We start from the raw sequence: 16,240 nt of genomic DNA on the forward strand, positions 1-16,240 counted from the left end.
GCTGTGCCTTAATTGATATTAAAATTGTTGAAATTGATAAAAAAAAATTCATCAAGTTTTGGGTATAAAAGTCGCGTGAAAGTATGGACAAGTCAACAGTCAGTTTTGCCAAAATGTTCAAATTTATTGTTTTACTCTCACTTGTTGCTTCAGCATTCAGTGCTAGTAAGTAGTCATGGACATAACCTCAAAATTATTTCTAACCTCAAAAATATTCCTAACCTCAAAAATTTTCCTAACCTCAAAATACTCTTCCTTTAGGCCTCAGCCCAGCAATCGACCCAGAATGGGAAGGCTTCATTGTTGGAGGATCAACAGCATCAGCTGGTCAATTCCCCCATCAAGTCTCATTGAGATCAAGCGCTAATGCTCACTTCTGTGGTGGCTTTGTCATCAACAACCGTTGGGTTGGATCAGCTGGTAAGTTGCACCTTAATATCCCCATTATACCCAACCTAACCTCAAATATCCAACAGCTCACTGCACCATTGGACGTACAAACGCCAATACCGTCAGTGTTGTAGGAACAAATCACCGTACATCAGGCGGTATTGCTCACTCAACATCACGTATCGTCAATCATCCATCATACTCATCAGCAACACTTGCCAATGATATTTCAATGGTCATGACAGCCTCAACAATCACATTCACAAATCTTGTCCAACCAATTACCCTTGGATCAGCAACAGTCGGTGGTGGTGTTAGCTCAACAGCCTCTGGTTGGGGACAAACATCACATCCAGGCTCAGCTGCCACAAACTTAATGTTCTTGACAAAACCAACATTGACAAATGCTGACTGTCGTTCACGTCACTCTGCTGCCAATGCTGCACGTGTCTTTGACAATACCATCTGTACATTCTTGAGATCTGGTGCCGGTATGTGTATGGGTGATTCTGGTGGTCCATTGATTGCTGGTGGTACTGTTATTGGTGCTGTATCATGGGGTATTGCATGTGCTCAAGGATTCCCAGATGTTTTCGCTAGAATCAGCTCACACAGAACCTGGATGATCAATCAAATGTAAAATGTGTCGGGACGTGATTAAGTGATGTCACTTGACTCACCTTTTGTGGACCTTAACATTGTTTGACAATAAAGATATGCATACAAAATTTTGGGTTATTTTTTTCTGAACCACACTTTTTTTAGCTCATTTTTTTCTGAACCACACTTTTTTTTGATAAGTTTCTCTACAAAAAAAATTGGAACTGCTGATAAGATTAAGTTTGGCACTATAAAAATCAGTGAAATTTAGTGGATCATTAACAGTTTTGGAATCAATAATGTTGAGATTTGTAGTTCTTTGTACACTCGTTGTATCAGCACTCAGTGCTAGTAAGTATCCATAATACTCAAGTGTTGTGACTTGAACATAACCTCAAAATATATTCCTAACCTCAAAATAGGCCTTAGCCCAGTCATCGATCCAGAATGGGAAGGCTTCATTGTTGGAGGTTCAACAGCCTCAGCTGGTCAATTCCCACATCAAGTTTCATTGAGATCAAGCGCTAATGCTCACTTCTGTGGTGGCTTTGTCATCAATAACCGTTGGGTTGGATCTGCTGGTAAGTAACCCCATTTAACCCCTCAATATACCCAACCTAACCTCAAATATCCGGTACACAGCTCACTGCACAATTGGACGTACAAACGCCAATACAATCAGTGTTGTTGGAACCAACAGCCGTACATCAGGTGGTGTATCACATGCCACAGCCCGTATTGTCAACCATCCATCATACAATGCCAATACCCTTGCCAATGACATCTCAATGGTTCAGACAGCATCAACAATCACATTCACAAATCTCGTCCAACCAATCACACTTGGATCTGTCTTTGTTGGAGGTGGAGTCAGTGCTACCGTTTCAGGATGGGGACAAACATCACATCCAGGTTCAGCTGCTGCTAATTTGATGTTCTTGACTGCACCAACATTGACAAATGCTGATTGTCGTTCACGTCACTCAACAGCCAATGCTGCACGTGTCTTTGACAATACAATCTGTACATTCTTGAGATCAGGAACTGGAACATGCATGGGTGACTCTGGTGGTCCATTGATCTCAGGTGGTACTGTTATTGGTGCTGTATCATGGGGTATTGCTTGTGCTCAAGGATTCCCAGATGTCTTCGCTAGAATCAGCTCACATAGAACCTGGATGATCAGCCAGATGTAAAGGATTTATGCTGACTTTTTTTGAGAAATAAAATTTTGATTTGAAAATTGAAAAAATTTTGCATTTTTTTACTAGAATTTGTGACCCGTTAAGTATGACAATTTACTAGACATTTCAGCTCGTCAGGCACAACATTGAAGCTCCTGAAATTAAGGAACAGCTGGAAAAAATCCCCCAAGCAAAGCAACGGACATTAAATAATCCAGGCAGCCACAATAAAATGACAAACAAAATTTATATTAAGGCAGACTTAAAGTTATCTAAAAATATAAGCTATAAATATTAATCTAATCAATAAATTTCGTCATTAAAAATTAAGAACTGGTTTATTGATATTGAATATAGCTGTGTTCCTGTATTATTTACTGTATTTGACATTGTGAATCGTTTGGATTTCCTTAATGTTTTTAATTTGTTATGTTAAGATCATAATAAATCAACGAGGGTAGCCGAATGTCACCGAGAGTCACCGAGAGTAACCGAGAGTTGCCGAGAGTCACCGAGAGTAGCCGAGAGTAGCCGAGAGTTACCGAGAGTTACCGAGAGTAACCGAAAGTCATCGAGAATCTTCGAGAGTCACCGAGAGTCACCGAGAGTCGCCGAAAGAATCCGAAAATAATCGAAAGGGACTTAAAGTAACTGAAAGTGACCGAAAGTAACTGAAAGTGACCGAAAGTGACCGAAAGAGACCGAAAGTGACCGAAAGTGACCGAAATTGAATGAAATTGACCGAAATTGACCGAAAGAGACCGAAAGTGACCAAAAATGACCGAAAGACACCTAAAAAGACCGAAAGAGACCGAAAGAGACCGAAAGAGACCGAAAGAGACCGAAAGAGATCGAAAGAGGCCGAAAGAGACCGAAAGTGTATCGAAAGAGATAGTAAGTGACCGAAAGTGACCGAAAGAGACCGAAAGTGACCGAAAGTGACCGAAATTGAATGAAATTGACCGAAATTGACCGAAAGAGACCGAAAGTGACCAAAAATGACCGAAAGACACCTAAAAAGACCGAAAGAGACCGAAAAAGGCCGAAAAAGACCGAAAGTGTATCGAAAGAGATAGTAAGTGACCGAAAGTGACCGAAAGAGACCGAAAGTGACCGAAAGAGACCGAAAGTGACCGAAAGTGACCGAAATTGAATGAAATTGACCAAAATTGACCGAAAGAGACCGAAAGTGACCGAAAGAGACCGAAAGTGACCGAAAGAGACCGAAATAGACCAAAAGAGACAAAAAAAGTCCGAAAATGACCGAGGACGACCGAGGATGCCCGATGACGAACGAAGACGACCGAAAGTGACAGAGAGAGTGCTGAACAGGAAGAAAGCATCTGTCTACAAATCCAAAAACCACCTCAACTTTACCATAAACAAAAATCTTATCAGCCAAGAACATTTGTTATCAAACTTTTTAATTAACTACTTAAATAATCTTTAATGCCACGGAAAATCCCAACACTTTCTTATCAATAAATCCACTTTAATAGTAGGCACTTTTATTGGAACTTGAGAATATAAAAAAAAACAGTTGTGCTATTGAAAAAAATCAACAGATTTGAAGATTGATGGATATTTTGGGTTTTGTGATTGAGTTTTTGGATATTTTGGAGTTTATTCTGTATTTTAAGCTGTTCCTTAGAAAGGTCAAGTGAATTTTGAGGTTATGTCTACCTTAGACAGTAGTTTGGGGTCTTAATGGCTGATCCATGATGGTTTGGGTATCCAGTCGGATCACTTGCCCTACCGACCTTCAGGATGACTCCGAGAATTGAGCAGCTGCATCAAAAACCATCCACAGAACCTCCACACCCCACATTCCGTCCCGCAATTACTCGACAGCATCACATCAAGTGAACAGTTCAATTCCATCCACAAATAAATTAGCATATCAAGTGTGTCTATGCTGCCTGATTTGACTATAAATAAGACACACTTGCTCATCATCACTTTCAGTTTGTGACACAATTGGAAGCTGTACGGTGAAAACATAAAGTCGCAGATATGAAAGTGATTGTTTTATTGTGTTGTGCATTTGCTGTTGCATTTGGAGGTGAATATTGGGGGATTTATGGGACATTTTCATATTTTTATGGGTTGATCCACACTCACACCATCCAATGTTATGGGTACACACCACAGGTTCATGGTAAAAGGCATAAATAAGTTAGAAATTAGTGCGGACGACGTTAATTGTAAGAATTTTAAATTCAGAGCTATACAAAAATTACAGAAAAAATATCAAAAAAATCTTGTCCATTTTCGGATATCCTGAAAACCATAAATCACTTAATCGTTTCAATAATCTAGACTTAGGTCTAATATCAATCAGTTAGATAGTCCGAACAGGACATGTTGGTTGGCCCGATGACCTGACCTATATCGAGACTTCCTAGATAGTCGGCACAACCGAGACTCCAGGAAGTCTTAATTGATCGATTTAACATCAGGCACTAGACCGTCGTGACTCTGACTTGATGCCAGAGTTGTGATGGCCGTTGTCAACGACCGATAGAATCAGCCAGTCGTTTATTGATTTTATCGGCCATTGTTTTTCACTCGCTGCTTTTTATCGGCCGCAGTTTTTGACCGACCGATAAAATCAGGCCGTTTCACAACTCTGCTTGGTGCCGGATTTTGAGACTAATTCGGATGAACGTTGCATGACTCTAGCATTTTGTAGGATTTAAACCTAATCAAGGCTTTGAATTGATGTCAGATTCGGTTTAAATCCAGTATCGTGTCAAAGTTACGCAGCTTTTGTCAAAATTCGGTTCAATTCCAGCAATATGTCATAGTCATGACTGTCTAGTACCGGATTTTGGATCGACTAACTAAGGCATTCTGAGAAATCTCGGTATAGAGACCAACAAATGCTCGAGCTTGAGACCGAAACTGCTTAATGAGCCTCAATCTCAGTCTCTGCATCGGGAACTTATCATCTTAAGCATGTCCAATTCGAAATTCCAAAATTCCCACAAATCCCTCACATAAATTTCAAAACATCATTTATATCACATTAATCACCATTTATACAACAGCAATTCTGATAATTTGTCCCTTATGACAAATATCTAAGCAGTCCCCATAAATCATCGAGTAATTCATAGATGATTTATGTGAACTTTTTTAGACCTATGAAAATCATTTAAATAATTACAAATTGACTTACATATTGTGTCATATAAAAAAAATGAATAAAATGAGTTTGAGATTAAGGCGTGAGAAGCTATGAGTAGGTGGTGAAAATGAAGGTGATTTAGAGTCATGATCGGTGCAATGGAATTGAGTTGTGTGAATGGAAGTTGGATGATCTTATGTGCGACAAGTTGGTGGCAGTCAGTTCAGACTCCGTGCAGTCAGTTCCGACCTTGTGCAGTCAGTTCCGACCTTGTGCAGTCAGTTCCGACCTTGTGCAGTCAGTTTAGGCCCTGTAAAGTCAGTTCTGAACCAATGCTGTCAGTTCCGACCCAATGCTGTCAGTTCCGACCCATTGCTGTCAGTTCCGACCCATTGCTGTCAGTTCAGTCCATGTCTCATTCTATGACTCAGTCCCTGTCTCGGTTTCTGTCTCAATTCCTGTCTCAGTCCCTGTCTCAGTTCTTATCTTGATCCAAATCTCACTCTATGTCTCAGTTCCTGACTCAGTCTTTCTACTCCCCAAGGCATCCCCCCGGAAGTCACATTCCAAATATAAACATCATCAACCATTTAACAAACGACTTCCTTATTCATCTGCTATTTATAGATTTCCCATCCACATACCCCAAATATGGACATATCATATCATCATCCAATTATCACTTATTTTGCACAACAAAAATATTCTCACACTCAAAATTACATAACAAAATAATAAAGTATGTCTTACAATTTAAATGCTATTCATTGTCGACGACCAGCACTTAAACCTCAATAGCTTCATCTATATAGAATTAAATTTGATTAAATTATGTTTACAAATAAATTCTTTTCTTGATTGAATCAAAAGAACATCAAAGTTTAAGTAAATGTGAACATAATATCAAGCCTTAATTGACACATCGCATGTCTTGCCTTCTTTTTTGTTGTTGTTGTTCTACTGATTTTTTGTGATTTGAACTTGAATTTTTATTTGATTCAATTGATGCATAATGAGGTGGGGTGTGGAGTCAGTCGAGTCCCCCTAGAATTAATTCAGACATTGTGTAGTCAGTTCCAACCCAATGCTGTCAGTTCCGGTTAAATGCTGTCAGTTCAGACCTTGTGCAGTCAGTTATGAACCTTGTGCAGTCAGTTAAGAACCCTGTGCAGTCAGTTCCGACCCTGTGCAGTCAGTTCCGACCCTGTGCAGTCAGTTCAGACCTTATGCAGTCAGTTCAAAACCCTGAGCAGTCATTTCAGACCCTGTACAGTCAGTTCAGACCCTGTGCAGTCAGTTCAGACCCATTTGCAGTCAGTTCAGACCCATTTGCAGTCAGTTCAGACCCATTTGCAGTCAGTTCAGACCCAATGCTGTCAGTTCAGACTCAATTCTGTCAGTTCAGACCTTAAGCAGTCAATTCAGACTCCGTGCAGACAGTCTAGACCAATTCAGCTAATTAATCAACCAATTTTCTATCCTAATTTACAGCATCGAACTCCCTATGGAACGACACAGACCTCGATACACTCAAAACGACTGTCCTTAAAGACTACGATGTTCATGTCCGTCCAAATAACTACAAAACAGCAACAGACTTGTGGGTCGGCATGTCAGTCTTACATATGGAAATTATTGAAGCTACATCAACACTCGAGACCCATGCATGGATTAGAATGAACTGGACAGACATCAAAATGAAATGGGATCCAGCAAAGTTTAATGGAATCAGCAATTTGAGACTATCGGCTGATGATGTAAGTTACAATTGACATTGTTTGACCTTTTTTTATTGGATGTAAATTGATGTTATGTAATATGTGAACTTAATAGGTCTGGCAACCTGACTTGACTGTCTATAATAGTGCTGAAGACAAGATTGTCGATCATTATGCAAAAACCAACAAAATTGCATACAATACTGGATCTGTTTTATGGGTAAGTGGATGTAAATTGGATGTAGGACACATTATGACACAGTATGACACTTGTACAGCACCATATGACACAGTATGACACAGTATGACACAGTGTGACACAGTATGACACAGTATGACACAGTATGACACCATATGACACATTATGACACAGTATGACACAGTATGACATAGTATGACATAGTATGACACAGTATGACACAGTATGACACAGTATGACACAGTATGACACAGTATGACACAGTATGACACAGTATGACACAGTATGACACAGTATGACACAGTATGACACAGTATGACACAGTATGACACAGTATGACACAGTATGACACAGTATGACACAGTATGACACAGTATGACACAGTATGACACAGTATGACACAGTATGACACAGTATGACACAGTATGACACAGTATGACACAGTATGACACAGTATGACACAGTATGACACAGTATGACACAGTATGACACAGTATGACACAGTATGACACAGTATGACACAGTATGACACAGTATGACACAGTATGACAAAGTATGACACAGTATGACACCATATGACACTCGTACAACACCATATGACACCATGTGACACATTTTCATTCAATTTTCAGGTTCCAACATCAAAATTCAAGACATATTGCAGCTTAGACCTTAAAATGTGGCCATTTGATCAACAAAAATGTGACATTAAGCTTGGATCATGGACATATGATGCATATCAGCTTAAATTGGTACTTGCTGATTCACCAATTGAAGTAAGTTCCATCAAAATGTCACTAAATTCAATAAAATCATCAAAATTTAATTCCAATTCCAGCTTGAACATTACTACAAAAATTTGGAATGGGTCGTGGTTGAGTCAAGTGCCAAGCACAATTCAAGAAAGTATGACTGCTGTCCAGAACCTTATGAGGATATCAGTAAGCATTAATTTAAGCATATCTGGCCATAATTTGACATATTTACATCCATTTCAGCTTTCTCATTCACACTTAAGCGACGTGCACCGATGTATAAAGCTATTGCAGTCATTCCAACTGTTGCTATCGTTTTTATGGTCTTAATTGCTTTCTGGTTGCCACCAGATGCTGGTGAAAAATTGATCCTTAATGGATTTGCATGCGTTTTGGTCTGCATTTTGTTGATTTATTTCACGCAACTGTTGCCTGTGATGTCTGCTGCATCGCCATTGATTGGTAAGTTTGGAATGTAATGTGAAGGCACCTGAACCTTAAAATTTCTAGTGTGAAGGCACCTGAACCTTAAGAATCCTAGTGTGACGGCACCTAAATTTTAAGAATTTCGGTGTGAAGGCACCTGAACCTTAGAAATTCTAATGTGAAGGCACCTGAACCTCAAAAATTCTAATGTGAAGGCACCTGAACCTTAGAAATTTTAGTGTGAAGGCACCTGAACCTTAGAAATTTTAGTGTGAAGGCACCTGAACCTTAAGAATCCTAGTGTGACGGCACCTGAACCTCAAAAATCCAGTGTGAAGGCACCTGAACCTTAGAATTTTTTAGTGTAAATGTACCTGAATCTCAGAAATTCTAGTGTGAAGGCACCTGAACTTTAGGATTTCAAGTGTAAAGGCACCTGAACCTCAAAATTCTTCATATTAATTTATTTCCCAATTTCAGTGTCATTCTACAGCCAAACCCTCTACCTACTTGCTGCCTCATTGATCATCTCAGCCTTTGTCATCAACATATCACGTAAAAAGACCCAAACAGCACTTCCATCGTTCATTAAGACAGTCTTCTTGGACAACTTTATTGAAACAATTTTCTCATGTAAAGTAAAGTCAACTGGAAAGGCTGAAAGCACAGTTGAGGATGGAAATGCAGGAAGTGACAATGCAACACAGGATTGGATACGCTTTGCTGTCATTATTGACCGTATTGCCTTTGTTGTTTATGTCATTATTTTCATTTGTATGGGATTCTTTCATCTTGTTTAGAAATTGAAGGGAATTGAGGGGTTTTGAGGGGATTTTGGGGTAGGAATGAGGACTTTAGATAAATAATCACAATCAATCATATAATGACATAACCGCAAAAGTATTAGGAACCAATTAAATGTTGAATTTGCAAGCTTTTTTTTATTGAATTGAATTCTCACTTTATTTAAATTATGAGATCTGATATGTAGGCATTGTAACAAGCATAATAGGACGTGAATAGGACATGTCGGTTAATTGATTCAGAATCTGGCAGGAGCAAGGAGCAAGGAGCCAGGAGCATGGTGCCAGGAGTTGATTGCTTTGGAGATGGTAACAAGGAGTCGATTAATCCGGGGATGGTATAGTTGTGTACGGTATAGAGGCACCACTTGTTTGGTATACTGTTTCTACAAGATACCTACAAGGTGCTGATGTAATCATACATCTTGTATGGCAAAAGTGGCATACCTGAACTGTCCTAATTGTACATCAGTGATGTCATGTACCATACCCAAACCGTACTGCACCTATACACTGTGTACTGTACCGTACCATTACCATTACCTTAGAAATTGACCTCAAGTCGTCGTGATTCTGGCATCATGAAAATCCATAAAATCAGAGTCACTGCGAACTATGGCTGGATTTAATGATCCATCAACCGATTTGTCCTATTTAGACCATTTGTATTGCCAGTATTATGTAAAATAATATGTAGTAAAAATTCATAAATAAATCCTTTCTCGAGTAGATATGCTGACCTTTTATTTTGATTAATTGCGTACATAATTATTGGACATTAAGTGAGATTGTGGTACAATAGGGTCTGTTCACTAATTACGTAACAATTTGAGACTAACTTTCCCTATTTTAAGGGGTGCGCCTTAGGTCCTTAGATACCTCATTAGGGACCTTAGGTGTCCTTAAGTATCATTAGGTATCCTCATGTACATTCTTAGATTAGCAGTCCCTTTCCCTCCCTTTCCCCAACAATCATAACATCATTAATGAACAAACCCCAAAAGTACATCATCTCAACCCACTCTTAATTCCCAAGGGTCAGACACTCCAGTTGTACTTACTGCAGAGTTGACAGAACTCCAATGTGGAATCTCCAAAAAAAAAGTGGAGTCCGGACTCCAAAGCCCTGCCAACTCTGACTTACTGTACAGACCCATATAAATTCAACACAATTCCTTTTGGAGTGTCCAACCCTTTGTTAATTCTCAAAAATTACAACTTAGATCCCAAATAATCCTTATAAACACAATCCTTCCACCATGCTGCACGTGTAAATGTGTCTGGTGTCTGATACAGAACAGCTTCAAGATGTCTATAGACATTTCCATCACTCATACCGAGTGGTGAGTTAAGGATGAAGTCAGGCGGTGCAATGGCATCGACAAGTGAAACTGCATCATTTTTCAGGTCCACCAACAAGCCAAGAATTCCAGTTTGCAGCAAGTCATTAACATTTGGTCCATTTGAGTCTGCAAATCCACCTTCGTACAGGACATTGATGTATTTTGTGGATATAAGGTTGGCACCAAAAAGTGACAAAAGTTTGGTCAGAACTGCACATTCTGCTGGATTTTCTGGTGTCAATTTGCGTATTGCAGCCAAAAATGCAACAATGACTTGACGTTGACCATAAGCAACAGCCAGTGTATTGGCATGAAATGTCTGTGAATTGTTGCGGACATCAAAGTTTGACTGACCAGACTGTTGTAGGGTTTTGACTCGATTGAAGGTTTTTTCAAGTAGGTAGGCACAGATCCAGTTGAATGTTGTGAGTAGGTCTGCAAAATAGGACATAAAGGGAATTTTTGGGGTTGTTCGTCAGTTACGTAACCCGAAATATCCTAGAGGTTACATAATTTCTGTACAGACCCCATAAAGTCACTCAGCATAAAGGGCATTTTAGGGGTTATCCATCAGTTACGTAACCCGAAATCCCCATGAGGTAACGTAACTGACGGACAACCCCTCAAAACCCATTCAACTTACTTTCCGGATCCATCGCACATCCAACGTCATTCCACTTCCATTTCATCCTCAATATCTCATCCCCATCCCTAAGAAATGCAGCAGTTCCAAGTGGCGATGCCTTCGCAAATTCATTCCAGCCTTTAGACCTTACAGCAAGCAGGAAGTTTGATGCCTGCTGTATCAGGACATTGTTCTCACCCTCATAAGTCAAATTTGGATCATTGTTGTTCCTTATGTCACCCAATTGTGCACACTTAAGGTATCCATGTCCACCACATGCCTCACGACAGTCCTGTATCATGTCACGTGCCATCCATCCACAAACAGGCTTACCACTTGATGATATTGCATGAATTTCCATTCCAGTTTCGGAACTGACTTTTTGGCCTGCAAAGGATGTCTTCAGCATGTCAAAATATGCGCTGGATATCCAATTTGAGAAGAATTTTAAGGCATAGACAGTTGCTAGATGTGGAATGACTCGATATTGCTGTGACTGATATTCCAGAACTGGATATTCAATATTGCTGTTTTCAGGTCCAAACTGCTTACGACTTGCTGAATATCTGACTGCAATTGTCACGGCCATGACACCGTAGCTGGTTGCGACTTCACAAAATTCAACTCGACCACCGGACAGGGCTGCAAATGAGGTTCCCATGCGCTTTTTTGGGTCTTTGTATTGGGTGATGAAATTTCCAGCATCATCAACATCGCCGGTCTTGGACAGGAGGTAGTCTTTTGGGATTTTGTAGTTGCTGAACAGCACTGGATGTGAAAATTGACGGAATTAGTTCAAATGTCACTTAAGACCCTCAATATCCCCAAATATCCCCCAATATCCCTTAATATCCCCCACCAATATCCTCCAATATCCCTCAATATCCCCTAATATCCCCCAAATATCCCTTAATATCCCTTAATATCCCTCAATAGCCCTAAATATCCCCCAATATCCTCTAATATTCCCCAATATTCTCAAATGTTCTCCAATATCCCCCAATATCTCCTAATATCCTCTAATATCCCCAAATATTCCTCAATATCCCCAAATATTCCCCAATATCCCCAAATATTCCTCAATATCCCCAAATATCCCCAAATATCCCCGAATATCCCTTAATATCCCTCAATATCCCTCAATATCCCTCAATATCCCTCAATATCCCTCAATATCCCCCAATATCCCCATCCATATACTCACTAAATCCATTATCAAGTCCATTCAGCGACACCTTCTCACCCATATCACCAATAACAATGCCTGGATACACCAACAAAGTCTTAGGATCTCTAACTGGAACCACAAACGTATTTAGTCCATGACACTGTCCATCCGGGGTGTACAACTGTGCATAAACAATCGCATGCGTCGCTGTCTTTCCCAAATTACCAATCCAGCACTTTGCAGCCTCAAAATTTGGTGTATTAAGGACAAATGACTTTGATGCCGGATCATAAGTTGCTGTCGTTTTCATGGCTTGGGTGTTGCTGCCATGTGCTACTTCTGGAAGTTGATAAGAGGATGAGTTAGTAGGGGGAAGAAGGGGGTAGCGCCCCGGGATAAGGCTTGTATGTCTTGAGTGTATATTTGGGGATATTGAGGGATATTAAGGGATATTTGGGGGATATTAAGGGATATTTGGGGGATATTTTGGGGATATTGGAGGATATTTGGGGATATTTGGGGGTAAGGCATGCCTACTTACCAGTCAGTGCAAAACATCCAATAATTTTCATGTCATTGCATGCTGTAATCAAGTGCTCAATTCTGTCATTACCCAATGTCCTTAATACAAATGGAAACATGTCATATGGAATCTTAAATTTTCCCATCATTGACGGTTCAAAGGACTTTAGTGCCGTATCCACTTTTGGATCCAGCAAAAGATCATCAAAGGCATAGAAATTTTCATTTGCAATCACAAATGCACGCTGATTGGCTAATCGACGCTGTTCATCAAGCGGTAATGTTTGATGTGATTTTTGGAATAAAGGATGTCCTTCCATAAAGTTCCAGACCTTGAATTTTGCATCCCATGCAGCTGCACTGTCGACCAATAGCTTCATGCTCCTCCAATCAAATGATGAGCTGTAGCGGTAAGGCTTAAGAGGTCCATCGAGGAGATGAAGGTCTGGGAAGATGTCCTTGCGGGTATAGATGGGGTCAGTGAGGGTACGGTATGACTTTGGGGTGCTAAATTGATAGAGGAAGTGGAAGTAAATTCTGTAGAAATTTATTCGTATTTTTTGATAACCTTTTTGAACTTTTGAATTTTATTTGACAATGAATTTTGGACTGACTTTTTTGTTGACATTCAGCTGTGCTGTTTGTCGGTACTTACTTGGAATTTGGTGATTGTTGACTCATTGTTGTGACTAATTAAGGTGATTTTTAAGGATAAGTATTGAATTTTAGTTGAGATTTTGGATTAAATGCTCGAATAGCACAAGTCGGGTAATTGATCGGAATCTGGTGCTGTACATTGTTGGCGGGACTCTGGCATGATACCGGCATGGTGTCGGATGTCAACCGAATCTGAAAATTATGCCGGAAATGATCCGAATCTGACATTTTGCCGGATATCAGCCGAATCTGACAATTGTGCCAGATATCAACCGAATCTGACAATTTTGGCTGGATATCAACCGAATCTGACAATTGTGCCGGATATCAACCGATTCTGACAATTGTGCCAGAAATAAACCGAATCTGACAATTGTGCCAGAACTCATCCGAATCTGTAAAATTTGCCACATTTGAACAGATTCTGACAAATGTGTCGGATATTAACCGAATCTGACAATTGTGCCGGATTTCAACCGAATCTGACATCTTGTCGGATATGAACCGAGTCCGGATTCGGTTAATATCCAGCACCAATCCCGAGTCACACAGATTCATGTCCAGATTTCCAATCAATTAATCAATTTGTGCTAATCGAGAATTTAATTTAAAAAATACTACAAATAAAAAATATACAAACACGGACTGGTGAACGAATGGTCGATGACTAACTTTTACTTCCACATGCGTTAACATAAGTAGACTTTTTTGAGCATTTATTGTGCCTTAATTCTCATTAATTCTCTCAGTTAAAAATGCTAGAAAATTAAAAAGAATTTTAAATAATTTTTTAGAAATTTTTTACATGTTTATTGACTTTTTATATGTTAGTGACAGTGATGGACAATCTTTGTGTCGCGACACAGTTGTGTGACATCTGTGCGACACGATACACTTCAAAAATTATAGGAAATTGCTATGAATCGTATGAAATGTGCGGATTTAGTCAAAGTTAACACCTAAAATGTCCCGCAGCACACAGGTTGTCCACCACTGACATTTTTATTTGTTTTAATTCAAATTATGAGACTCGAGAATTTTTGTAATTTTGCCATCGAGTGACTGAATTTTTGATTTCATTTCCTTTTGTTCCAATTCAATTTTATGCAATCTTTTGGTAACTGCCATCGGGATGTTCCTGACATCATCAAGTTGTTCCTTAAAATTGTCAAAATTTTCCAATAATTTTTCCAAATTTTCATCAAAATTGCTTAATTTTTGGCTTAATTCATCGATATTTTTGGGGACATTTTCATCAATTTTGGGGGAAATTTCATTAATTTTGGGGCTTAATTCATCAGTTTTGGGACAATTGTCAATTTTGCTAAGGAACTGAATCATCAATGCCGGCAACTTTTTGTGAAAATTCTCAAATTTTCCTTTAAATTTATTCAAAAATGAAAATCTTGAATTTTTAAAATAATTTTCCAAATTTTCCCAATTTTCCCAATTTTCCATTTTCAAATTTTCCAACTTTTTCACATTTTCCTTAAATTCATAAAATTCAGCATCAAAGCACTTAACCTTAATGGTATCAATCAGTGCCATAACCTCAATCGCATTTCCACTAATCTCACTATTAAGGCACACATTTGACCTCAAACTTAACCAACTTAATTTATTTAAATTTTTAAATAAATTTTGATCAAAATGAAAAATTTTATTGCTAGGCAGCCACAGAACCTCTAAATTTGGATTAAAGTCAAATGTCCCATCCTCAATAAATCGAAGCTCACCGCTGTGAATTTGAAAATAGACCAAATTTGGCAGTGACTTTAAGTCATCCTGACTAATGTTCTGAAATTTACTTAAATAAACATAAAATGCGCGCAAATTTTTAAAGACATTTTCAAGTCCACGCGGGAAGAACTGAACATTTTTGTCATATGCATGAAATGCGATGACGTCATCGCTTGTTTTTGAGCTTGCATGAGTGCCGGTCGCTGATTCAATGACTGAATCATCACGTGAATTCACATTGAGGCTATTTTGGACAATACATTGATAAACGTGTCCAATAACTGCATATTGAGTGTTGCTGTTGAAGCTACAGTCGGCTATAAGTGCTGATGATGTATGCAGCAATAGAATTAAGCTGTAAATGGACATTTTATGTCAAATTTTGTGACTGACTGATTATAAAACTTACAATAATATTTTAAACATGCTTAAATGCTTTAGGAACTCCTTCACATTCAAATGTCCAACGTCAAATGACTTGCTTAAAGCCACAAAAATATTCAAGACGCATTTCGGTTAATTTATGTCAAGCACAATTGATAAACTGAACAAATAAAGCATTTTTAGGGTATTTACTTATGTTATATGGATATTAACCGAATCTGACAATTGTGCCAGATTTTTAGTCGACTCTGAAAATTGAGCCGAATCTGACAATTTGGCGGTTATCATCCGAATCTGACAACTGTACCGGATTTTGAGCCGAATTCGACAATTGTGCCCGATATCAACTGAATTTGAAAATTACGTCGGATTTTGAGCCGAATCTGACAATTTGCCAGTTATCAACCGAATCTGAAAATTGTGTCGAATTATGAGCCGAATCTGACAATTTGCCAGTTATCAACCGAATCTGAAAATTGTGTCGAATTATGAGCCGAATCTGACAATTTGTCGGTTATCAACCGAATCTGAAAATTGTGTCGGATTTTGAGCCGAATCTGACAATTTGCCGGTCATCAACCGAATCTGACAATTGT

The 16,240-nt window shown here is 39.0% G+C and overlaps 4 protein-coding genes across 7 annotated transcripts in view; 3 read left to right on the forward strand and 1 right to left on the reverse strand.

Annotated features, from left to right (window-relative positions):
- The window catches only part of LOC139099828 (neuronal acetylcholine receptor subunit alpha-6-like), a 129,485-nt gene extending 119,549 nt beyond the window's left edge, over positions 1–9,936 (forward strand). For both annotated transcript variants that reach the window (XM_070652369.1, XM_070652368.1), the window contains exons 2-8: positions 4,177–4,236; positions 6,796–7,061; positions 7,138–7,242; positions 7,854–7,997; positions 8,060–8,162; positions 8,220–8,438; positions 8,883–9,936. In XM_070652369.1, coding sequence (XP_070508470.1) covers positions 4,188–4,236; positions 6,796–7,061; positions 7,138–7,242; positions 7,854–7,997; positions 8,060–8,162; positions 8,220–8,438; positions 8,883–9,202 — 1,206 coding nt within the window. In that variant the 5' untranslated portion in view covers positions 4,177–4,187 and the 3' untranslated portion in view covers positions 9,203–9,936. The remainder of the gene's footprint in view (positions 1–4,176; positions 4,237–6,795; positions 7,062–7,137; positions 7,243–7,853; positions 7,998–8,059; positions 8,163–8,219; positions 8,439–8,882) is intronic.
- Positions 8–1,118, forward strand: LOC139099836 (trypsin beta-like). The gene is made up of 3 exons (XM_070652380.1): positions 8–165; positions 262–420; positions 477–1,118. The coding sequence occupies exons 1-3, from the start codon at positions 84–86 to the stop codon at positions 1,028–1,030; spliced, it is 795 nt and encodes a 264-aa protein (XP_070508481.1). The 5' UTR covers positions 8–83; the 3' UTR covers positions 1,031–1,118.
- LOC139099837 (chymotrypsin-2-like) lies at positions 1,189–2,242 on the forward strand. Its single transcript, XM_070652381.1, has 3 exons — positions 1,189–1,341; positions 1,413–1,571; positions 1,633–2,242. The coding sequence occupies exons 1-3, from the start codon at positions 1,290–1,292 to the stop codon at positions 2,184–2,186; spliced, it is 765 nt and encodes a 254-aa protein (XP_070508482.1). The 5' UTR covers positions 1,189–1,289; the 3' UTR covers positions 2,187–2,242.
- LOC139099817 (peroxisomal acyl-coenzyme A oxidase 3-like) lies at positions 9,921–14,273 on the reverse strand. Of its 3 annotated transcripts, none has more exons than XM_070652347.1 (6): positions 14,161–14,273; positions 13,519–13,552; positions 12,883–13,370; positions 12,378–12,680; positions 11,192–11,941; positions 9,921–10,983 (listed from the first exon to the last, which is right to left on the reverse strand). In XM_070652347.1, the coding sequence occupies exons 2-6, from the start codon at positions 13,542–13,544 to the stop codon at positions 10,418–10,420; spliced, it is 2,133 nt and encodes a 710-aa protein (XP_070508448.1). In that variant the 5' UTR covers positions 13,545–13,552; positions 14,161–14,273; the 3' UTR covers positions 9,921–10,417. The 3 variants fall into 3 exon arrangements, with proteins under 3 accessions (XP_070508448.1, XP_070508451.1, XP_070508450.1); XM_070652350.1 differs by having other exon boundaries at positions 14,167–14,229; XM_070652349.1 differs by having other exon boundaries at positions 14,157–14,174.
- Between the last annotated feature and the right edge of the window lie 1,967 nt (positions 14,274–16,240).

This window comes from Chironomus tepperi, unplaced genomic scaffold, assembly GCF_022539635.2.
Source record: "Chironomus tepperi strain 1889 unplaced genomic scaffold, CSIRO-AGI_Ctep_v1 contig_486, whole genome shotgun sequence".
Lineage (NCBI taxonomy): Eukaryota > Metazoa > Arthropoda > Insecta > Diptera > Chironomidae > Chironomus > Chironomus tepperi.